Source organism: Ochotona princeps, chromosome 7 (assembly GCF_030435755.1).
Source record: "Ochotona princeps isolate mOchPri1 chromosome 7, mOchPri1.hap1, whole genome shotgun sequence".
Lineage (NCBI taxonomy): Eukaryota > Metazoa > Chordata > Mammalia > Lagomorpha > Ochotonidae > Ochotona > Ochotona princeps.
The window spans coordinates 74,656,401-74,682,807 of record NC_080838.1 but is presented as its reverse complement, the minus strand read 5'-3'; the positions used below and the strand labels follow the sequence as shown (position 1 = coordinate 74,682,807).

Here is a 26,407-nt window from a genome sequence, read left to right as displayed (position 1 = left end):
AAATGTGCTGAGCTGCAAGCAAACTCCTGACAGGCAGAGACGGTAACTTGGTGTAATGAACGGATTAGTGAGAAATCAAGCGGCATGAGGTTAATAACAGAAGTACACATCCACTCAGCTGCCAATATCAGAACTGATTTACACAAATAAGCAAGATTAAAGATTTACTCCATTTCTGAGAATGTAATGAAATATCAAATATTATGCAGGAAAGCACTGGAGACACATTCTTTTCGAATTTCTACATAAAAACTCTCCCTCTCCACCCACCTAGCAAGCTTAGGATTCCTTGAGTACATGTTATACTTTTCTACTTGATGATCTTGCTGTTAATTTTTTAGAATTATCTGCCCTCTCCTGTGAACTACACACATAGCTAGTGTCGTCATTCTTCAAAGCCCTGGGCTAATTCACGTTGCTCATGACGGCTTCCCCAGTGATCATCTCATCATCAGTTTTCCACTCTTGCATCTGCTGTGAGACTGTCGACTGAGGTTATCTGGACAGTTCCAGGGCGCCACACTTCCTGGTTAATAATCCAGGAAAAGTTAGTCATTGTGCATTGTGAGGGTTAATTTTAGGCCTCTTCTTCACTGCATTAAGGGACACTTGGAAATGTGGTAAAGTACTATTTGTGGTGCATCTGTGGGAATGATTTCAGAAATCATTAGCTGAGAATGTGAGCAGACTAGCCAAGACATGCTTTCTAGTCAGGAGATGGCACCGTTTTGGCCTTGAGGGCATGGCGAGAGCAGACACAAAAGGTGGATTGCTTTGTTTTTCTCCAAGAAGTTAGAGCCTTGTCAGCTGCTGTGTTGGACATCAGAAGCCCAGGCCCATTCCTTTGGCCACCAGCTTAACAACGCTGACCCTCTCTGCCCCTCCAGGACTCTCAGCTTTGGGCCACCATCACCATCCACGTTCCTGTCAGCTGTCGTGTTGGCATGAACCTGTAATAAATCACTGTGCATGTTCCTATGCGCACAGTCCACGTGTCCAGCTCTCGGAGAACCCAACCAGCACAGGCGCTCTCAAGTGATACTGAGCAGTTCAACTCACTCTATGCCAAGTTTTCTCATCTATGAAAGGAGATCAACACTGGCATCCACTGCACAGGGCACGGTGACCCAAGCCACTGAAGAGTCCCTGCTATTCTGAATTTTCTATGTAAGCGTTGAATGTTACCATCTTCCACATTTTACTAATTTTGTTTCTGTGGGTTAACTTTCTTGCTAGACAAAGTTGACTAATAGAGTAAGTTACATGATTGCTCCCATAAACCCATGGCTGTATTCATCTGTAATCAGTGGATCTGCAATACAAAGATTTGCAACATTCCATTAAAATTAAAGAAGATAGAATAAAGAAAGAAAAAAAGGAAGATGGAAAGAGGTAGATAAGCATGAGTATAATAAAATTGTATGTATGGGCCAAGTGTTGTGGCCTACTGGCTAAGTCGCCTTGTACCTGCTGGGATTCCACATGGGCACCAGTTCATATCCTGGCTGCTCCACGTCTCATCCAGCTCACTGCCTGTGGCCTGGGAAAGCAGTTAAGGACGGCCCAAAGCCTTGGGACCCGGCACCCGTGTGGAAGACCCGGAAGAAGCTCTTGGCTGCTGGCTTCAGATTGGCTCAGCTATGACCATTGTGGCCACTTGGGGAGTGAACCAGCAGATGGAATATCTTTTTCTCTGTCTCTCTTTCTCTCTGCATATCTGCCTTTCCAATAAAAAATAAATAAATCTTTAAAAATTATTTATATGAAGTACTTGAAATCCATTCTCTCTATGTTAGTAAACAAATGAATACATAAAAATTTGCTGTAATAGATAAATACCTCAAATACAGTAATTATTTGCATTATTTCAGATAAACCTCACTATATTTTAAAGTGTCCCTTTTACTTTTCAACAATACACACTTAATAAAATTGTAGCATTAATTTAAATTATTTTGAGTAGAGAAAGAAGAGATTTATGATAGCATAATTATATATCCATTTAATTAACTTTTTCTATTATGAAGGGAAATAAGGCCTATGCAACTGTGAAATGAATTACGATGAACTAAATGGTATTCTCCAGAAGGGCATCTGTATTTTACTTAAGAACTGATTAATTCAGGTCACAAAATTAGATCATGCTCACTTGTGTGCAGCAATTTCCACAATGTACAAACACAGATATAGGAAGTGTGACAATTACAAACACAGCAGCACTAACTCACCATTTGGAATCCTAAGGTAGGCCAGTCTAAATTCCCAGGTACAAACATTATTTATGAAAATATTTAAAGGTAGATTTTTTTTTAAGGATTTTATTATTATTGGAAAGCCGGATATACAGAGAGGAGGAGAGACAGAGAGAAAGATCTTCCATCCGATGTTTCACTCCCCAAGTGAGCCGCAACAGGCCGGTGCGTGCCAATCCAATGCCGGGAACCAGGAACCTCTTCCGGGTCTCCCACGCGGGTGCAGGGTCCCAAAGCTTTGGGCCGTCCTCTCCTGCTTTCCCAGGCCACAAGCAGGGAGCTGGAAGAGAAGTGGAGCTGCCGGGATTAGAACCGGCGCCCATATGGGATCCCGGGGCTTTCAAGGCGAGGACTTTTAGCCGCTAGACCATGCCGCCGGGCCCCAAAGGTGGATTTTTAATGGAATGCGACACGTACATTACAAAAGCACAATTTCCCTAGTGTTTAAAATTTGTGAAAAAAGTTACCAAACTTTGAAAAAGATAATTCCCTGGACATGTGTTTATAGATGGTGGTTTAACACACACGTAGAGATTGTGCATTCCACATCAAAAGATGTCATTTGATTGTAAACCTGATGAGGGAATGTGTCACTGCTGTGAAAATGAGAGGTCCGTACTCCAGGAAAAGAGACCAGATGTGCCACCACATCTGGACAAGGAAAACATGACTTCAGCTTTAAGTTTTTTACTTTTTCGTTTTACAAATCAGGAAGTAACAGGATGTGATGTGAAGAATGATGGTTTTAAAACTAAATAGGAATGTAGTATGTTAGGAAACACACTGCATAATCAGGCTTATTATTAGAAAAATGCTTTCAATTTAAATTTTATCTAATGATCTGGCCACATATATTTTAGAGTACCTCAGATCAACCCTAAAACTGACAAAATTCTGTGTTTCTACTTTCACCCCCATCTCAGCTCTTATTAGAGTTCATGTTAGCATTTGACCTCTATCCGCAGACCCTTTATTTAACATATCCAAAACTCAGAGTTCAAAATGCCTGCCAGGGGGTAGTCAGTTTAGCAAAGTGCCTCTGTGTTAGATCTCCTATCAGCTTTAGCACTGGAGGATTCTAAAGTATCCTGATCTACCAGGCGTCAGCCCTGCACTTAAACACCTATGGAGGTAGCTCTCCTACTAAAGAGGACAGCAATATATCCACAAACCTTCATCTGACAAAGCCAGCATGGAGTGCACCTGTTGAACGCAAGCCTTTGTTTAATCAGAAGGGAGCTGAGATTTCCTGGAGCCAGCCTGAGACTCCAGGAATCCTTCCTGTGTGATGGTACCCTGACTCTGCATCATTGACTCCATCATTTGCACAAATCCCTGTGACATGATAAGGAACTGAATTTAGCAAACACCCCAAGAAAGCAGCTTTAGCTCTCCCTCCTTGGTACCCCTGAGCATACACCTCACATCTTTTCCAAGCAAACAAAGTATCAGTCTACATTACCAGCATCTGTTGCACTCCCATAAAATTCTCCATGCTTGCAGAAGTTCCCCCATGTAGCTACATACAGCATTTTGAGTTTCCTCACTCACGTCCCAGAGTTCCTTCTTTTTTGCCTGATTTCTCATATTTTGGAATTTTCTTATACTTAAGACTCTGTGGTAAACACAGTCACCCCTAGACGTGCAGCGGCAACTAGCTCAAGCAACTTTGTGTACATAAAAATGTGTTGTCTTTCAAGCCATTTACCTAAAATGGAATGGTGCCTTCAATAAGCTGAAAACACTGCTTTACACTCTTTAAGTCATCTATAGATTACTTTTAAAGTCTCATACAATGTAAACACTATGCTTATAATTTTCAGACTTTATTGGTCATGAAAAATGACAAGGAAAAATAGGTTCAGTGTGTGCTCAAAACAAGCAATTGCACTCGTCCAAAGACTTAGAACGTGCAGCTGTGCAGAGATTGCTGTATCCACAACTGTTTACTCAAAGTCTAACAAGCAGTGTTTAAGCAGGGTTCCCTGTAAAACCGTCTCTTTCGTGACAAATACGTATCATAAATAAAACTCGGGTTCACTGAATTTAGACAACAGAATTTATACTCTGAAGAGAATATGCTGAACTTCTGACTCATAATATACAGTTGGAAAGGAAAAGTAATTACTGTTAGGAAGATGGGAACCACGGATTCATCTTGTAATCTTTTTTTTTGCTGGCATCACCTAGCTTTAAAAGTCAAATTAATTATATGTGACAAGATTGGTTGTTATGCCAAAAACAAAAAATGTTCTTTCAGAAATATGATAGAAGGATAAAACAGTCATTATATTTTAGATGATGAGGGAAAACCAATTAAAATAAATATTTGCAAACAAATATTATCTTCCTTCGCTGGCAAGAATAAGGCACTTCAGAACCCATTGGATTATTTTCCATGCTGGAGTCATTTTGATGCTAATTACATTTAGTTCGGCTTGTGTTTTGTCTCAGTTCCTGCTAGCCTGCAAGAATGACGTAGCAATAATTAACCTGGCTTATTCTAACCCTTGTAAATTCAATCAAACTGTATAGATCATTTTCCATTATCTAGCTTGTAATACAGGCAAAGAATGGATCTGCCAATAATTTTGAAAGCATATTATCAAAAATCCATGGAAAACGTGCTCTTACAGCATGTCAAAGCAAGGCTTTACCCACGGAATAGCGCTCCTATATTACTTTGTATTTATTATTTGCTTAGGGCCCATCCCAGGTATAGTCTGAAAGTAGGAACACACTATAGAAGTGACCTTTGTAATTGATAATAATAATAGGGCCCCACATTATTGATTTTTTTTCTTCATTTACTATTTCTGAAACACTGTGTTCTTACAAATTCTTATGAAAGCATTAGGATTTTTTTCAAAAAGAAATTTAGAAAAGTCAAACCCATGATTTTGATTGACAAGATAGTTACAAGAAGCAAAGCCAGAAACCAAATACCTATCTATCTAAATATATATAGAACTTTTCCTTTCCTTCATACTAGGATGCCTATAATTTCAAAATAAATACTAACTTTAAATGTTAACATTCATTTTAGAATCTCAGGAATATTCACTTTCTGGGACATACACAAATTTGGTCATCGTGACTGTGTTATTTAAACTATCCATTCACTGAGAATTAGCCTAGTAGGAATGCATAGTCCATTATTGAAAGCTAGCCTAGGAGTATCTCAGCTTCTCTCAGCATTCTTTTTTTTTAAAGATTTATTTATTTTGATTGCAAAATCAGATTTTATATCTATCTATCTATCTATCTATCTATCGAGAGAGAGAGAGAGAGAGAGAAGGAGAGACAGAAAGATCTTCCATCCGATGAGTCACTCCCAAGTGAGCCGCAACTGGCGGAGCTGCGCTGAGCTGTAACCAGGAGCCAGGAGCTCTTCTGGGTCTCCCACACAGGTGCAGGGTTCCAAGGCTTTAGGCCATTCTTGACTGCTTTCCCAGGCCACAAGCAGGGAGCTGGATGGGAAGCAGGGCTGCCAGGATTGGAACCAGTGCCCATATGGGATCCGGGCACATTCAAGGTGAGGACTCTCTCTAAGCATTCTATCATTTCATAAAGTCGTTACTTGTCTATGCTCTGAAGAGTCTACTTTGGAATCAGCTTGGATTCCACAGTACTTGGAATTACATCCTTGATAATTCAAGTATGCAAAAGAACCTCAAGTAATTCAGGTCTAGCAGATGTTGTAACAGTGGCCACCAGAGGTTGTAGGGAGTAGGATTTAAGCAGTAACTGTTCAATGACTACTGAGCTGTGGGTTTGCAATGTGACAGACCTCTGGAAGTCTGTGCCACATCATTGTGCTTACTGTCAGCAATACTTTGCCACACAATTAAAAAAAAAAATCCCAGGGTAGAGTCTCTTTTTTTCCCTTTTCCCCCACAATAAACAAGAAATGAGAATGTCTATTTGCAGTACAATACTTCAGGGTCAACATTCAGTAACATGTGTCCAAAAGAAGATGGAATATGTCACCCCGGACGATGCAAACCTGACATCAAACATCTCAACGTTGGGAAAACAAACATGGGAAATGACTCCAACTCAGCTGCTTGGGGTAGGGTTCCTGACAAGCAGCGTGGGGACGGCCTGAGAGGTTGGGAACGTAGAATGACAGTCTCCAATCCCAGGTATTGAAAGAGCTTTGATACACCCTGAGCTACATCAGTTTGACAAACACTAAGCTAGGTGGTACCACAATAGTTGCAACTAAATCTAGACTGATTATTTTATTCATATTGTTTCCGGCTGCTTTTCTGAAACCACTAAGTCATCAAAAAACATAGGAAATCAGTGAAGAATTCCAGGAGCTCTTCATTTAGTGACACCCTGATTGAATGGAAAACTATTTTTACCGATTATCTCTCAGAAGCATTTTGCAGGATGTACTGGTGACTTCTTTCCACTTAAAATTTAATGTATATACTTTTACTTCATGATGAATGGATTTCAGCTCTTTAAATTGCATTCCAGTTAGCAAGCCAACAATAAAAGTTCTTTAAATTACTTTTGCTTTTACTCCAAGGGAAACTTGAAATAACACAAATATGGTGATCCAAGTATTAATGGTCAACTAGAAAACAGAATCTTGTGTTTGTACTAGAAATAGATATGACTTATTGAGAGATATAAACAAAATGATAGCAGCAACGAGTAAAAGCAAGGGAGTGGTTTGTTAAAATGCAGAAGGGTACTGAGATATCACAATTTTATTATGATCTTTAGTATGCCTAATATGTTACAGTAAATCAATTATAAAATTACATAATTCTAATTTAAGGAAATGTGATAAAAAGCCTGTATATCTTATGTGAGACTGGGACAGAAAAATGTAAACTGTGCCTACAAGCAGAAATTCCAAGCTTTCAAAACATCTTCCTTGGAGCCAGCTTTGTGGCACAGCGAATTATGCTGCCACCTGCAACTCCGACATCACACATGGGTGCTAGTTTAAGCGTTGGCTCTTTCACTCTTGGCCCAGTTCCATGCTAATGATCTGGATAAAGCAGCAGGAGATGATTCAAGTATTTGGGTCCCTGCCACCCATCCATAAGACCCAGAAGAGCGAAGGCTGGCAGGCTGGAAAGCAAATTAAAGGATGGAAGAACTCTCTCTCTCTCTTTTTCTCCCTCTCTCTCTCTTCTTTCTCTCCTTTCCTTCCTCCCTCCCTGTCCCTCTCTGCAATTCTGCCTTTAAAGAAATAAATACATACATATATGTAAAAAAATCTCAAGCATACTTATATTCACACATGATTTGTTTTTTTAAGAGCTAAAGGTAGATCCAACCTTATACACAAGGTTTTGTAATAGCATGCTAATTGACATCCCAATTTTAATATGCCCACAACTGATTGTCAACCATAATCATTCTCCTCCCAAACTCTTCTTCATTAATGTCACGTCTTTTGATAACACTCAGAAAAACACACATAATGATCATGGACTCCTCTCATTCATGAGAAACCTTTCTTAAATGATTTTGCATTATCTAGACAGGATGTGGACAACCAGGATAGCAGGTACTCTTATTCAATATTGAAGTACTTGGATTTGAGTCCTGCCTAGAGTACCTGACTCTGGTTTCCTGCCAATGCAGACCCTGCGAGACGGCTGTGATGGCCAAAGTAACTGAATCTGTTACCCACATTCAAGGACCAACTAATCCACATGACCTGTCAATAATGTCAGTTGCTTGCTCTCTTCCTCCTGCTTAAACACCAGCTACTAAGTAAATAAATACTAAAAAAGGAAGAGGTGAGTGTTTGAGCTGCTTGTATTCCACACAGAGTGCCTGTGTCTGAGTCCCAGCTCCGTCACCAACCCAGTTTCCTGCTGCCATGTACCTGGGAGGAAGCAATGTACAGCTGAAATACTTGGGTTCCCATCATTCATGTTCAAGACTCATTCTGAGTCCTCGGTTCCTAGCAGCCGTAGCTGGTACTGGGGGAATAAACCAGCACATGGGAAATTCTCTCTGCTCTCCTTTTCTATATATTTAATTCTTCAATAAACAACACAAACAACTTTACAATAATAATAAAAAGGTACATTGGCTCAAGACACCTGTTTTCAACTCAGTTACCTGACTGATCCCCTTAATGTATGAATAGGATTCTGTCTCACTCTGGTAAATTCTTTAAAGCTGAAATGAAGTAAGGTCACTGGAGAGACCAGGAAGTATCTGTATATCGTCTCCCCTGCTCCCTTAACATGAGCCTCTCCAGACACTTCTGCCTCACTCCACTGCAGCAGTAACTTCCAGAACATCCCAAACATGTTTGATTCCTGCAGCTCAGTTCCCAGGTGTCTCAAGCCCAAGCAAGGTGAAGCCAACAGCCCTTGATTCTTAATATTCTCACTAACTTGGCTTTCTCCATTTGACACATTGTAAGTGCATTTTCTTTTCTGTCTCTGCTACTCAAAGTAAGCTGTATAAAGACAGAAACTCAGTCTGTTTAATTCCTGCTTGACCATCAGTGATTAATAGGAAAAGACAAACACTAGGTTATCAATTAATATTTTGAATAAATATACTTTTCTTACATACATAGTAAGATAGAATATGTCTTTGACTCCACATAGTTTAAAAGGTGAAATTTTAGAGTCAAAAACAGCAGCTCTTTGAAAATATGGATTTAATTCATAATAATTTCCTGATATGGGGTATGGTTATTTCAATTTAATGTTGATTTTCCTTATATGAAAAAATCCAAATACTAGGGCCTATAGCAATATCATCATCACTTTCATCCAAGAACTAGACAAAGGGTGTTATACCTGGTAAACTCTTTTGATGCTAATGATTTGTTAGGAGTAATAATTAGCATATTACAGAGCTTATGTCTTCTTTACACGTAAGATTATTTAAAATAAAATACAAATATTATTTTAACTAATTTTAATAATCCACACCAGTGCAATTTATTCATTCTTTTCTTTAATTTCAACTACCTGAATTTGTCTGATCCTATGTCAGTTTTGATGTGTTCATTATGTAATAGTGGGAATAAAACATGTGGATTTAATGGACATTGTAGATAAGAAGACAAAATGCAGAAAAAAGCTACTGGTGTTTGTATGATTGACTCAGGAAGAGAACTCATTTATTTAGCAAATACTTGAAATACTCAAATGTGCAGGGTGTTCACTTCAGAGCACTCGAGTGAAAAATTAGAAAAAAAGAAACCACGCTTTTAGAAGTTTATACTGCTAAGTGTGTATTCTAACACAGATCTGGAAAGCTCTCTGTTAATGAATGAGTCGGCATTACTACATGCCTACTCTGCTACACAGACACTAAGGACTGAAAGAAAAATGAGTGTAACAGATACCCACCTCATGGGAAAAGTTGCATTTGAATTAAAATTGAAAATCAAGTTGAAAGGAAAGATACACAAGGGTTAAGTAGAGTATCTGAAATGGACATATCAAGAACTAGGCAGAATTTATATGTGAGACAGCAGTCATATCCAAATAAGCTCCAAATTAAATGCATTTTGATCCCTGGTTTATTTATTGATGATGAAGTTTGACTTGAGAGCAATGCTTTACTAACAGTTGCAGGAAGCAATGTGTGGACTAAGTGGAGATGTTTGAAGACTGTTGAAATTAATATAACAGTCTTTGAAAGGAAAAGACTCAATGAGGTAGAATGATAATAATGTAATTATAAGTCAATAAATGAGTTGAAATAGTCTGGTAACACATCAGCAATTGCCATCTATTTAAAGTGAGATTTGGGGAAACCCCTAATAATTTTGTGATATTTGTGAATTACTAAATTCATAATAGAACAAAGTTTACTTGTACATGACTACAAGTTTAGGAAAAACTTACCCCAGCCCTCCACAAACTATTAAAAACAAAAGAAAGGGAGGCAATTTTTCCAAACTCTCTCTACGAAGCCAACATTTTCTTTCTTCCAAAGCCAGACAGAGACATAACAGAGAAAGGAAATTACAGATTGATATGCCTAATAAACACAGACGCAAAAATCCTCAACAGAATACTAGCCTACAGAGTCCAACAACATATCAGAAATGGCATTCACCCAGACCAGGTTGGATACATACCTGACATGCAGGGATGGTTCAACATGGAAACCAATAAATGTGATTAACCACATAAACAAACTGAAAACTAAACACCATGTGATTGTCTCCATAGACACAGAGAAGGCTTTTGTTAAAATCCAATACACTTTATGCTGAAAACCCTAGCAAGTTAGGCATGGAAGGAATATTCTATAGTACAATCAAAGCAATGTGTGAAAAACTAAATGACAGCAGCATACTAAATGGGTAAAGACCGTACGTTTTTCCACTAAGATCTGAAACTAGGAAAGATGTTCCACCTTCACCACTACTATTCAGCATAGCACTGGAAGTCCTTGTTTGAGCTATTAGGCGAGAAAAAGAAATTAAAGGAGTTTGATGTGGAAACGAGAAATGAAATAATACTTTTTTGCAGATGACTCTCTATACATGGGAGAATCAAAAGACTCAAACAAGAGACTATTGGAACTCGTAAGAGAGTTTGTTAGGTTAGCAGGGCACAAAATTAATGGACATATTGATGGCCAAATAACTCCATGGCCCAGAAAGAATTTTAAGTGCAGGCCCCTTTAAAATAGCAGAGAATAATCTTAAACACCTTGGAATAAACTTAATCAAAGATGTGGAAGAACTCTATGATAAAAACCACAAAATATTTTTAGAAACAGAAGACATTGGCAGGATCAATGTCATTAAAATGTCATTAAAATGTTCATATTATCAAAGTAATATACAGATTCAATGCAATCCCAGTCAAAATCCCAACAACATTTTTCTCAGAAATAGAAAATAGCAAAGGAGAGTTAACCTGGAAACACAAGAGATGACAAAGAGACAAAGTTATCCTGGGAAATGAAAACAAAGGTGGAGGAAAACCAAACCACAGTGCAGTATGGTTCTGGTACAGAAACAGAGAAGATGATCAGTGTAACAGAACAGAAACCCCAGAAGCGAACCCACACACGGGTAGCCAAGAAATCTTCAACAACAGGCCTGGAAATTTTCCAGGAAAAAGTTTGGCCTCTTCAACAAATGCTGTTGGGAAAATTGGATAGCCGCTTGCAGGAGTAAGAACCAAGACCCTTCACCTGTCCCCTTATACAAGAACTAGCACAAAATGGATAAAAAAATCTGAATCTGTACCCCAAAACTCTCACTATTAGAGGAAAACAAAGGTAGCACTGTACAAGAGACAGGAATTGGGCAAGACTTAGAAAAGTCACCAAAAGCAGAGGCAGTCAAACCAAAATTAACAAAAATCAAACTAAGAAGTTCTGCGCAGGAAACAATCAACAGAGTGGAGAAGCAACCAATAGAATGGGAGGAAATCTTAGAACACCACACAGTCGATAGGGAACTAACACCCAGGATTCACAAAGAGCTTCAGAAACTCAACAACAGCAAACAAACAACCCTGTGAAGAAAGAGGTAAAGGAAATGAACGGACATTTTTCAAAAGCAAAAATTCTAATGGCTAGTGGACATGAAAAAATATTCAGCCTACCAAGACATTATGGAGATACAAATGAAACCACATTGAGATTCCACCTAACTTCAGTGAGATCGACCTACATTCAGAATTCTACTAACAATACCTGCTGATACGGATATTGGGAGAAAGGTACCATGCTTCACTGTTAGTGGGAGTGCAAGCTGGTACAACCACTATGGAAGTTGGTATGCAGAGTGCTAAAAAAACTGAAAATTGACTTGCCGTATGACCTGGCTTTCCCACTCCTGGGAATATATATGAAGGAAGGAAAATCAGATTATGAGAAAGTGACCTGGAACCCTATATTTATAGTGACACAATCTACAAGCAAAGACAAGGAAACAACCCAGATGTATAGAAAAGAGGAATAAATCTGCTCCATGGAATGCTACTCAGCCATTAAAAAAGGATAAAATTCTACTCTTTGCAATAAAATGATGCCAACTAGAGACCATTATTTTCAGTAAAATAAGCCAGTTCCAAAAGGACAATATCATACATTCTCTCTGATGTAAGGCAAATTCATGGAAAGTACAAAACCAATAGACAAATAAGCAGACATGCTTATACAGATTTTCTCACAGAACTGTGGCATGGAGACTGATACACTGAAAAGTGAAGACACATCGCAGTATGTATCTCTACCCCTGAATGCCAGAACTCCCAATGAAACTGTTAAATATACACTGTCAATAGGACACTAGATTTTCTACCACTTTCTATGCCTACATGCCATGAAACATTTCAATAACAGTGTGCTTGACTATTGCTTAAGGTCTATACTATTGTAATAACATGGGGGTGCGGTCACAGTGGAAGGATTGGGGGGAGGGTTGGAAGAAGGAATTCTTGTGCCTATGGAAGTGTATCATGAAAAAATTTAAAAATAAATTTTAAAAAACAAGTTAATACATTGAACTATGGGAATTCTAGAAAGGAGCAGAAATATTTTGTAAGTCACTTTGGGAACGTTTTGAGTGGTAGAAAAATGATGCTGAAATGCAGAAGTTACAGCCTTATCCCGTTTACATGTTTTCTCTGATCTGATGAAACAGTGAAAGCTATCTTTGGGTACATTCCACTGAAGTCTCATACACTGCAAATCAGTCAATTGTATCAGGACCTGTGTTTTTTACATCATGTGATTCAAGGCCCTGCAGAATGAATACACACACACAGAGAAGAGATAGAGATAGAGATAGAGAGAGAGAGAGAGAGATAGAGAGAGAGAGAGAGAGAGAGAGAGAGAGAGAGAGAGAGAGAGAGAGAGATCTTGCTTCACTACAAATCACAGACGGAATCTGAATGGGAGGCCAAGCTTCTGGCACATAAGACAGTGATGGAGGAAAGATGAACGTTGCCAACGACACCACCCACAGGAGTGCTGGTTTGGCTCTTGCCTCACTCCAATCAGAAGAATCATAAGATTTAGTTGCACTTATGTCTCATTATCTGTGTGCTGCAGGTTGAAAATATTTGTTGAATAAATTAGCATCAGATCAGAGAGCATGAAATTAAGGACACAAATAATGCGAGATGCAACATGGTAAATTAAAAACAAGTTGAAGACTTTTGAAGTTTCCAGAGCTACTTTTATAGAACAGAAGGATGATTTCAATTCACAGAGAATATAAAGTATACACAAGGAAATTGTCTAAGTATTCATTTCTCCCTTTACTTATGTTTTTGGCCCCATGGAGGCAGTGTGATCAGTAGAATATTTGATTAGGAGATCAAAAATGCAGAATTGTCTTCCCAATTGCAGTAGCGTGTTTGGGAGTAGAGATAACAAAATCTAGATATGTTTATTTGTTGATACAGATATTAGCTTCTAAAAACAAAGTTTTATATTTACATAGATTTATATAAATGCAATTCATTTGTATAATATGTTGTCTTACTTTGTCAATTCTCACATAAAACCAATTCTACACTGTGTCAAGAGATTCTATTATTAGGCTCCAATAATTATTGGAGATATCTATTACTATATATTCACTTAAACAGATGAAAAAATATTACTCACAAAATGTAATTATCTGCTATTTTGTTCATACATCCTCCAAAACTATATTATATTCTACATTCATATAACTCAATTTATATATCATTATTTTGAAGTGTGCATCATTTTTTTCTTTTTAATCAGTACTTAAACATGATGCGGTGGCTGGTCTAGATTTAAACACTACAGTGTGCACAAATACTTAGGACATGAACTGTGACTTCAATGGTTAGACATTCTTATACAAGAAGGATGTGAAATACACAAAAAGTGTAAGTTTTAGATATTTTTTATCAATGGAAGGAATACTATAGACTGCTGGAAAAGTTACACAGGCACAGTATTCATAAGAGAGTGAAGGAAGTTCAGGGATCATTGAGAGAAATTGCTTCACAGAGGTATGAAATTTGAATATTTGGATTTGTAGTAAATATGAGTGTGTGAATTTTGGAGAAAGATGCAACACAGGGAGAAGTCAATATAAGGGCCATGAAAATGAAACAAGTGTAAAATGGATATGGAAGAGCTCAGAGCCTAGAGATAAAATCAACTATGAAAGAATTAAGTGCTTACTCTGCACTGTGGCCATTCTAAACTTTACATGGTTTTTTAAAAATTATTGATTTTATGATACAGTTGTACAGGCTCAGGGATTTCTCCCACCCCCTCTCAATTCTCCTCCTGTTGATTTCCCTTATATTATTTTTTAATTTCCCATATATTATTACAACAGTATAGTTCTACAGTTGTTACACCCACCATTCTTTAAGTGTGTCGTGACATTGCAGGTATAGAAATGGCAGAAAGTTCAGCATATTATTGTCAAGATACATTAAACAGTTGTGTTTGTAGTCCATCCTTGATTCAGGAGTACAGATACATACTACAATGTATCTTCACTTCTCTAGAAGATGAAAGCATTGGTAGAGACTTATTAGAAAAGTCACTAAACGTACAGGCAGTCAAATCCAAAATAAACAAACAACAAACTAAGGAGCTCTGCACAGCAAAGGAAACAATCAACAGAGTGAAGAAGGAAACAACAGAATGGGAAAAAACTTTCACTGCACAGCTGATAAAGGGCTAATATGCAGTATTTACACAGAGTTTCAGAGCAGAAACTCAATGACAGTCAAACAAACAATCCTATGAAGAAATGGGTAAAGGAAATAGAAATTTTTCAAAAGGAAGAAATTCTAATGATTAATACACATGAAAAAATGCTGGCTCCCAAGCTGTTAGGGAAATACAAATAAAACCACATTGAGGTTCCACCTAATTCCAATGAGATTGGTCTACATTCAGACCTTTTACTTATAACACCTGCTGGCATGGATATAGGAAGATAGGTATTCCATCCTTCACTGTTAGTGAGAGCCTAAGCTAATACAACCACTATGGGAGTCAGTATGGAAAGTGCTCAAATGAAACAATTGATTGCCTTATGACTCAGTTATTGGACTTCTGGGAATCTATCCAAAGGAAATGATATCTGTCTATGAGAGAATGACCTGTAATCCTATGCCACTTTTTAAAAAAAAAGATTTACTTTGAAATTCATAGTTACACAGAGAAAGGGAGAGCCAGAGAGGGAGAAAGCTTCCACCCGCTGGTTCATTCCCCAGATGGAAACAACAGACCAAAGAAAAAAGCTAAGAGATTCATTAGTGTTTCCCATGTCAGTGCTAGTGGTCCAAGCACTTACTTCATCTTCAATTACTTCTCCCAGGCCATCAGCAGTAAAATAGATTGAAAGAGGAATGGCTGGGACAGGAACTGGTGCCTTTACGTGACATCGGTGTCACGGGCACTGGCTTTACGCATTATCCACAATGCTGGCCCTTAAAGTGGATCTGACTTAATTCATGTTGTCTTCAAAATGAAAGATAAGTTTCTCACTTCATAAATTCATGAGGAAACTAAGATTCTAATGGCTTGATTAAGTTTTGCCAAGCCACACAGTGCTTATGATGGAACCAAAATCCAACCTGGGTAACTACACTCACTCTATAGTTTCTTGACTGGCGCTCACACTGGTTTTTGAGGGTCTTACTATCCTAGCACCATTCTGAACACTGTAACGTATATCGTTATGGAGGACAGACTGGTTGTCCAAGCAGCTCAATCTTTATCTTCTTTGATAGCATTTGCAGTGAGAGTTCATTTTGGGAAATGAAATGTGGTAGCCGTGTGAAAAATGACATGAAATTTATCAAATATTGGCTTCCAATTTATTTCCAGTATCCTCACAAGAACTACGTTTTAAAGGATATGTATTACACATGAGATCACAAAACATAAGAACTATGTTTACATTATATACATTTTAAATTGATACACAAATTCAGCACACAGAAATGTCTTATGGAATCTTCTCTACTGTGATACTTGTTCCACAATATCTAGCATCACACTCATAGTTCCTTAATAAAAGATCATTATAAATTTATTTTAGTGTAATTCAGACCATGTTTTGATTGCATATTCTTTTTAAAATATCATTACATTTATATCCTGGTATATAATTACTATAAAACATTTTTCTTTATTTTGCTCTTAGAATAAATAGGTCTTCCCATAGCTGTTGCGTCTACTTCTTTAATTGCTGCTTCTACAATAAGTAATTCTTTCATTTTGTCCCAGTAATTCTGTCTTTAGGTTATCATCAAAGGTAGAATAATGTACAGTGCAAACCATATCATTGGAAAAAACTTATCTACGTTGCAGGGTTACTGAGTACACTGCTTCTATGCGTATTTCACAAATATGAAGGTTCAACTCGACGCCAGAACACTTGGAAGCCAAGGGGACTATCTTTACCCAAGTTTTTAAACGATTTTGGTGACTGGCAACTCAGGTAGAAAGGATAAAGTTAGGACACACTGTACATAGGAATGGGAATGGCAAGGGTTCTATGATTCTGGTGTCCTATTACACTTTAAACTTAATCCTTCAGTCAAAAATTTGAAGTTAACATTTCCTTAGGATAGAAATTTTAAAGTCAGTATGAAAAAAATGTGGCTGTCTTCCTACTTCTCATATATGCTTCTCTCTACTATATTCATATTCATTGGGCTAACAGATATTTGTTAAAAGACAACTCAAATCATAGAAAACAATCTTCGACAAAATAAAAAACAGTACAATTATCGTTGAAAGCAGAGACATCAATACATGACTATGGACAACATCTCACACATCTGAAATTAGTAGAAATCTACTCAGGATTATACATGCAGGCATGAATTACCCTTGCACTTACTTTTGGTCACAACACCTTCTAAGTGGATGATGTTAGGATGATCAAACTGCCCCATGATGCTTGCTTCGCCAAGGAAATCTTTGCGCTGCTTCTCCGTATAGCCCACTTTCAGCGTTTTGATAGCCACAGGTAGTTCTCTTTTACCTGGTAGTTTCAAACGTCCACTACAAACTTCACCAAATTCACCTTGTGATTAAGATGGAGAAAACATAATCTCATTTTCAATTCTTACTACAATCTACCCTTCACATTATTAAAAATTAGACCAAAATTAACACTTGGGAGGCAGTAGTATAAACTTTACTATCCATTTTAATGGAAATAAGTAGCAAACTGAGAAAAACCATCTACAGGTGCTCATAAGCCCCTGGGTCATAAGTTACAGTCACTTCATCTACAAAACCACTGTGGGAATGTTTGAAAGAAAGCAAAAGCCAGGAACTCCAAATTACACCCTCATTTCCTGCTCTTTCTCCCCTAGTACTATTGATGACAAAACAAAGACAAGAAAAGGTTAAAACTATCCAAAAGGAAAAAAAAATTAAGACAGAAACGGATTGGACAGTAGAAACAATTTATCAAATAGATGATGAGATATTATTTATCCAAGTATAGACTAGAAACTCAATACATTAAGCATATATGAAAGACAAGGTTGTACTATGATGTGGCCAATTGCACGCAAGTCTGAAACAAAGACAAGTATGAAAAATTAAGTCATCCTGTGTTAGACCAGGATAGCGGTCTATGACACTGTGTAACGCAAATAAAGCCAGAAGTGCAAAGGAGACTTGTCTCACCTGCTCCAATTACTCTTTCGATGGTTATACATGAAGCTTCTATCTCCTTGGCAAACTCATGGACCGCCTGGTTGGGATCCTCATAGGTATGTGGGTCAATGTAAGTTCTTACTCCAGGCAGTTTAACTGAAAAATAAATGTGCATTAAAATGGCAGTGCTTGTAGTGGGTAAGCAACAGTATCAACTTTATTAATATGGTAGTACGGTTTACATCTCTAGTTCCTAGAAGGTAGGAGCTGCGCTTCAATAATGGATGATACGCAGAATTCAGAGTCCCTCGCACAGCTTTTGTATATAGTTTTTGTCATTTCAAGAGAATCTGGACTGCTTGTATACACAAGAAATGCATGTGTCATCATGTTTTTTAATAAGTGCATCTTTCCTTGACAAAATTCAGAAATCAGCATCACAGGCAAAATAAGACAGCTTTATTTATTAAATTGCACAATGAGATGCTACGTCTCCGATTGCTTGGTTACATTGTTATTTAGAAATATTATCACAGAGTACTCACTTTGATTTTATAAAAAGTAATTTCAAATAACTTACAGTGGTCTGTTACAATAGTGACTAAACATAAACATCAAAAGAAAAGGAGATTCCTATATGTTGCTTTGCTGTTGTCACTGCAAGACAGTAAACCAAACTTTCCTGTTTTATGACCCTATTTTATCACTTGAAAGACTAGCAAGATTGCATTCATCATGTTTTTGAGAATATTAACTAAGACTCCGAAATTGTCTGAACACTAAAACATGTTATATGGCTCTGGAGATCTACATTTTGTGTTCAAGCCAGAGTGACAAAATACAAAAGAAATCCTTTGCCATTTCCTTGGCAAACTAACTTAAACATTACTATTAACAGAAAAAAGAAACCTATTAAACTACCATGATTAGATCTTCCTGAGCCAAATTCTTAAAATTATCTATTCTAATTTTGTTTTTGGCATGCACTTGTTTATCTATTTATTTGTTTATTTATATTGGATAGGCAGATCATGTTTACAGAGAGAAGGAGAGACAGAAAGATCTTCCATCTGCTGGTTCACTCCCCAGGTGTTCACAATGGCCAGAGATTAGTTGAGCCTATTCAAGGCCAGCAGCCTGGAGTTTCTTCTGAGTCTTACACAAAGTTATGCAGTGTACTGTGGCTATGGGGCATCCTCTTTAGCTTTCCCAGGCCACAAGCAGGCAGTGGGATGGGAAGTGGAGCAGCTGGGATGCAAACCAGTGTCCATATGGAATCCTGGTGCTTGCAAGGTCAGTATTTCGTCACTGAGCCATTGCACCAGGCCAAAATTTTCTACATTTCTTTATGGCATTTTTTTTGAAGTGCCTTGAACCTAGGCAGCTGTTCAGAGGAACTGTAGTGTTGGATGAAGAAAAACGCCAAAAGGCATCATTTATTTAACCCAGTGTTGTGACTCAATGATGGATTTCTAGTGACAGGAATTAGAATTGGCTTGGAGAGTTTGTTTGAAATATAAAAATTTTATATTAAGCCTTTTATTTTTACTTGAATGATTATAACAGAAATATTCCTTAGATACTGAATAAAACTAGTAGTCGGTGTCATGGCTCAGCTGGCTGATCCTCTGGCTTCTTTCCAGGCTGCTCGGCTTTTCATTCAGTGCCTCTCTTACGTCCTGCAACAGCAGCTGAGGACGGCCCAAAGTTTTGGGCCCTTGCTCCCATATGTAAGACCCAAAAGAAACTCTTGGTTCCTGGTTTTAGATCGGTTCAACTCCAGTAATTGTGGCCATTTGGTGAGTGAAACAGTGGATGGAAGATCTTTCTGGTTCTCCTATCTGTACATCTGCCTTTTCAATAAAAATAAATACATCTTAAACAAAACAGCTGTTTGCAAAGGCCAGCCAACAAAGTCCAAAGCCCCATGCCTCCTAGAATCCTAACAGAATTCCTGCATTTTGAACAAGGTATATTTGATCAATTGTGTAAAGAACAAGATTTTTTAAAAACAGACATTCCCTATTCTGTTTTGCTTTTATTTTGCAACATGCTTACTGTGCCCATTATGAAAATGCATCTTTTCCTCTTCTGGATCTTGCTTGGCTTTGCTGTAGCCACACCGCCTGGAACAAAGTAAGCTACAATTAGCTCGTCTCAAATCGGTCAGTCACATCTGCCCAGAAGCACGGAAGGCTCCTGAGATTACTACAACCCTAAACTAGTAATCATTCTGATAATCGGAAATAGCACCCATATTCCTTCTGGATGACACTGATTCTCCTGTCAGTATTCCTCCACATTTAGCTAACAACATTGCCTAGATTCCATGGGGAAGTCTGTTCTCTGATCTCATTTTTTTTAACATCCCTGTACCACATAGCCACATAGAAGCCTTTTTTTTTTGTTGTTCCCCCTTGAACTCATTCTGTCAGCTCAGAGACACCTTCTACTTCAGGACAAATTGCTCGAACTACACATCTGATACCACAGTCTAGCAGGTGCGCCACCCAGTTCTTTTGACTGTGTTTGTTTGCTTCTGTATCAGTCTTTATCACTCTCTTTATCTCTTTTCCTTGTGTGCAATCTTTAGTTTTCCTGGATGTTTTTTATTCAGGTCACTATGAATTAAGCACAACCTGCAATGCCTTGAGATCCCATTCTGTAAACCCTGGACTCCACTTTTTTCTCATAAACTCCTTAGTTTGCAGTTTTTCCAGGTTGCTCTAAATGCTGACAAAACTTGTCCTGTTAAATCTCATGGACAAGCTCTTAACCTGTTCCTGCAAAGCCTGCGTCTTAGCTGACGATTTTGCAGTAGATAGCTAATGCGTTTAAAAAAATTATATATGCTCTAATATTGCTACAGATATGTCTAGCATAGTCTAGGCTGTCCAGGCTGTCCAGACGCATACCACTAAGGACTTCTCTCCAACTTCCGGCTTCTCCCTGGCTTTGTGCAGGGCCTTTCCTTGGTCCTCTGCATGAACTTCTTTGATTCTCATTTCAACCTGCTCATTTCTAACAATATAAGTAACACACTAAATCTTGGCATTCACATTTGGAGGATTAATTCCTTGTCCCTAATGTATTCATTCTCCATGGATAAATGCATTTGCTCTGTGGAGATGATCCCCTGCATCTAATTTAATGGATCTGAAGTAAGATACAAGTGTGTTTCTGTTTATATCATCCAGTGATTCCCTATCTTTTCCTTTTCCTTTCATAACACTGTCATGTCCTTGTTCCCTTAGGATCAAAGCTTTATTCCATGTCCCTCACAACAAATTAGTTGTCCAATTCCATGCATTAAGCAATGTAGATAATTTACAAGTCATCTTTTCCTTTTCATTAGCTCTACCTCAGCTAGAGCCTTGCTATTTCTTATCTGGATTACTATTAAGTGCCTCTGAAACGATTCTTCTTTGTTCTAGAACTTTTTCCCTAGACTGTGCTAGACATATATGTAGCCATATTAGAGCATATATAATTATTTTTTAATTGCATTAGCTATCTACTGCAAAACTGTCAGTAAAGTAACAAGGTAAACATTGCTAAATGCAGCCTGAAAATCATTGGTTGTGCCATGTCCAACTACCTGTCTTCAGAATGAAACCTTTCCCTACAGTCACCACGTTATTGCAGCGTGCTTCTCTGTTTGTTCGCAGTCCTTTAACCTTCACTGATCCTGTCCTTCCTAATAATTTCCAGTCATCAAATTCCTGTTCAATTTTGCCTTTTTCACATTTTGCCTTTGATATTCCAAATTAAAGTAATGTTATACTCTCCGAACACCACACCTTCTCTATGCTCTTGTGGTTTGACTCCTATTCCATTGTGCAGTGTTATCCTTACAGTGCAATGTCTTGCTCCCTTAATGCCTGTCAATTGTTTGAATGACAGCAACTAGCAGTTACCCATAAACTCCTTCAGTGATCTAGTATCTGACTCAGAGTTGCCACCAAAAATATCTGTCATACTGACAAATGAGGTAATGAGCAAGCAAATGATTTTTATTGTGTCTATACAAGGACAGGTGTTTGGAAAAGAACTATGAGGATGAATATTAAACTGATGTGGAGAATGATTAACCACATAACATGAAACAACCAGCTGAAATGAAGATATTTAAATTAGCTTTAGTGAAACTCCAAGGAAGTGATTTTACTATTCATAAGGGCCTATCACAAAACAGTTTATTTAAAAGAAAAATTCAATTGATTTTGAAAATATGATAAATGTGAATATAATGTATGAAAAGAGAGCCAGCTGATAAATGATAAAGTATTTACATTGTAGATTTGGCTGCAGATCAACTGTGATGTAAATGAGACTCCAACAGATACTGTACAGCAAGCACTGTCCCTAGGTTACATATATTAGTATAATTTAAAGATCTTACAGATTTTCATATGCATCAAAATTATTTTGTCATTTCCTGTTGTGTAGTTACTGACATTTTACAAAAATTGGTCGACACAACTTGTCATTGTATTCATTTTTGAAAATGCAACCCCCATTATCATATTAAAACTGGCAATTAATTTAGGAAGCTTAGCTAGTGTACTTTTGAGTAAATTTGAAGTCAAACACTTAAATGGAAGAGATTTTGGCTCAGGAAAACAAACAGGAATTTAGTAGTTTTTAAAATTTCATTTTTAACAATTGGATACATTTGGCATTCAAAAGCCCTTAGGACATTTTGACCCATCTCACCACGATGAATGGGAAAGAAAACATAAAATCATCCTGAAATCGCATTTGGTCTGTTTCATGAAGACCTAAGTTATACTACTGTGGCTGTTCATGATTTTGCTATGTGTTAGTTACCTTAGTCTTCTGATCTTTATGTATCCCTAAAGATAAGCATTATTGACATTTTTTTCCTTAACAGTCTTCCAAATATAAAAATGTAAAATGATCTTGAGATTTATGGCATTTGAATAATGCTACCAAGAAGTTTTGTAGAGAAACTCGGGAACCTAACTGGTATACATTTTCTAACAGTTTACAACAGGAAAAAAAAAATATCTGCCCAACCTTTAACTCTCTTACCTTAAAAAAATCAGCTTTGAAAAACAGCTTTTAGCGGACCCGGCGGCATGGCCTAGCGGCTAAAGTCCTCGCCTTGAAAGCCCTGGGATCCCATATGGGCGCCGGTTCTAATCCCAGCAGCCCCACTTCCCATCCAGCTCCTTGCTTATGGCCTGGGAAAGCAGTCGAGGATGGCCCAAAGCCTTGGGACCCTGCACCCGCGTGGGAGACCTGGAAGAAGTTCCTGGTTCCCGGCTTTGGATGGGCACAGCACCAGCCGTTGCGCTCACTTAGGGAGTGAACCATTGGGTGGAAGATCTTCCTCTCTGTCTCTCCTCCTCTCTGTATATCTGACTTTGTAATAAAAATAAATAAATCTTTTAATAAAATAGCCTTTATGATTGAAATGAGCTTTACAGATGCTTTAATTGCATACAAATTCCTCCTATGAAAATGGAAATGGAATTTTGGATTTTACTTAAATAGGATTTGCAAACACAATGGTGAGAACTGATGAACATTTTCTCACTATTACTATGAGGGCAGGAAGTTACTTCTGACTATGGGCATCTCTGGAGTTCTAAAACATATACAGCCTCATGTCAAATTAACATATAAAATTAAGTTCCTGAATACTCTGAGGCATCGTTTAAAAAGCCCAAAAAGCATAAAGCAAGTAAAAGCACAGCTGGCGGAACCTGGCATCCACCTTGGCGCAGCCGTACTAACAGAGTTTTGCAAGAAGCCTGTTCAATCCAAATGATCACTGAGCCTGCTCCAGATGCATAATTTTCAGCAATGAGCCACTCAAGAAATATGTCATTCTGTACATAAATTATGCCTCCTACATTCAGGAAGTATTTTTCTTTTTTCCTAAATGGAGAATGAAGTTTCCACATTTTACTTTATCTTAATGAGCTTTGAAATGACTGCGCTGAAATATCTGTAGTATTTGTATTTAGAGGAATAACCTTTTAACAATTTATATTCATATTCTAGAAAACCCAATGGTTTGACTTTTTAGAAAATGGTGTGAGCATGAGAAATTATATTTCATGAGGGCAAAACTCAGTATTAATTCATGAATACATAAATAAGGCAATTATGAGTAATTTGGAAATGAATTTGTTGGTCCCATTCCTATCCTAAGGACCTGAGTAACACAAGCTTGTTTATAATAACCCTAATCTTAAAAACCTGGACCCAGCCATAACATTGAAATGTTTATATCACATGATAAAAAATGCTAACCTTTATGCATGCATGGAGATGCCAATGAATAATTTATTTCTTGGGTGTAAATTTTGGATTTGATAATAAGTTAGGCATTCCAGAGAACCAATGCCTAAAGAGTAATTGACTAAATGGCTCTCTAGTGACCAATGGCAAAAGATGAATGAATAGAACAGCTTAAAGAGAATGCAAATCCTTGCTCAACAACAGCCCCTGGACTGTTTTATTTTTTCCTTGCTTTATCAACAGAAATAAGCACTGAATGGTTTTTCACTATAACCTAAATAAGGAGGGCTGGGACACAATAGTGAAAGAACAGTGATTTTACGCTTTTTTCCAATGGCGCAGTGAGAACAATGAAGAGATACCTCAGAAAGACACTCCTTTTTCTATTTCCAAAATTCATTACCAAATGCATTTCCTATATTCCAATGTATATCAAAATTATTGTAAGGACAACATATTACAGTAAACACTATCTCTTGTTATTTACTGAAATTAAATCTGATTTAGTATATATAAAAATCACATTATTTATTCACACTGTCTTGTTCTGATGTAATGGTGACCACAAACATTGCAGTCTTTATCAAAGAGTTTTGTTGCTGGAGTTTTGAAAATAACAGACTGGAGCCTTTGAAAAATCCTTTGACCTTTTCAAGTCAGGATTCTCACCAAATCTACAGGGGTTATTTCAATAAAAACTCAGCCAAGTCAGCTTCAGAAGAAAACTTGAAGAAGAAAACTTATTTACAATGAACTTAATTTTCTAAAAAATCACAGAAGTAAGTACATTAAGAATTTAACATCTCTAATTTTTAAATAATTAACTTTCATGTCCTTGTCATTTGAACCTCTTAGAAAAAGCAATAAACGAGATGAAAACATTGGAAAGCATGAAGACAGGTGGGTGAAGGAAACAGAGACATGTATTTGATATAAGAAATGAATACTTTGGAACTCTGCAATATTTCACACGGACTTACAATTGTGCTATACATCTGCTTGTCTGAATTGGTTTTCTGTAAGCAATGTTATAAGTAAATACTGAAGAATAATTGTTGACATTATTTTAGAACTGATACAGCCTACTTACATTAAAATGGTCCACCAAATACTCATAAACAAAAATTGGCAATTTTCATTTTGGAAGCAAAACTAGATCATCAGGCCAGTTACAATGGCATAAGGGGAATGCCAGACACCTCTGCTAAATTGGGGCAGGTTCAGCAACAGGGTGCTTGATATCTAGGTATCTGAATTTTATCCATGTACATTACGGAATAACATCCATCACTGGGTAGATTTCAATGGAAGAACACAGAATAATTGGAACACTAATATTTTATTTATGGATGTCACGACAAAGAAAGAAACTATAGTTATGAAAAATAATGAGGCAGAGGGATCAAAGATAACAGCATATAATTATCATTTTCATCTCATAAATGGAACATTATATATTTTAAAAATAACCTAAGTACCATTTACCAGTGAGAAACAGAGTAAATATGAGAATTCCTGAGCCTGGCAGGAACATTCATTTAGCTGAGCTGCAGAAACAATGATTGAGATTAATGCAGTTGAAATAATGCTCCTGGGAGTTGAGAATTTCATAGGTATCTCAAGGTGTTTCTAAAAGTCAGTGAATTTACAAAAAGTGATTTTAATACATATGAATCATGCTGTTAATATCCAAAGGAAACATATTCATGAATGATATTCCAAGCACAAAACAATGAAAGTGTTATATTCAAAATGTCTAATGTCTGCTTTATAATTCAAATGAATCTGTTCATGAATGTGGATGACAATGTTTCCTGAAAATAACTTACATGGCAAATAACAAATATTAAGATGATTGTACATACAAAATTAGGTGACACGATTTCATAATTCTTAGGATTTTACTGACTCTCATAGGGAAAAAAATTGGTTCTTCTCAGTAATTGATTTCCATTAGCTAAGGTTGTTTTATCCCTAATGCTATAATCAGAGCTCATGTCAGCCATATTTGAAACCATGTCATGACTTGAAATTGAAGAGAAGAAATTCAGTAAACATAACAATCAAAATATTTTTAACTGTCATTCTTCCCAAGTAATAATCCTAGCCAATATTTTCATTCTACAATTTACATTGCTATATTAGTTTGTTGCCTTTATTTTGTTTGTTGTTTTATTAAGTATGCATTAAGAAAAGATTCCAGATGTTTTAAAAATCTTTCAGTGAAGATTGTCATCCTTTTATTGGGTTCCTGAATGCACTTGTTACTAAATCTTTTTTTT

At 37.2% G+C, this 26,407-nt stretch overlaps 1 protein-coding gene across 3 annotated transcripts in view; it reads right to left on the bottom strand.

Annotated features, from left to right (window-relative positions):
* EPHA5 (EPH receptor A5) overlaps positions 1-26,407 on the bottom strand; it is a 336,440-nt gene that overhangs the window by 27,521 nt on the left and 282,512 nt on the right. For all 3 annotated transcript variants that reach the window (XM_004590860.4, XM_004590861.4, XM_058667260.1), the window contains exons 9-11: positions 19,911-19,978; positions 17,883-18,008; positions 17,083-17,268 (exon numbers count right to left, since the gene is read on the bottom strand). In XM_004590860.4, coding sequence (XP_004590917.2) covers positions 17,083-17,268; positions 17,883-18,008; positions 19,911-19,978 — 380 coding nt within the window. The remainder of the gene's footprint in view (positions 1-17,082; positions 17,269-17,882; positions 18,009-19,910; positions 19,979-26,407) is intronic.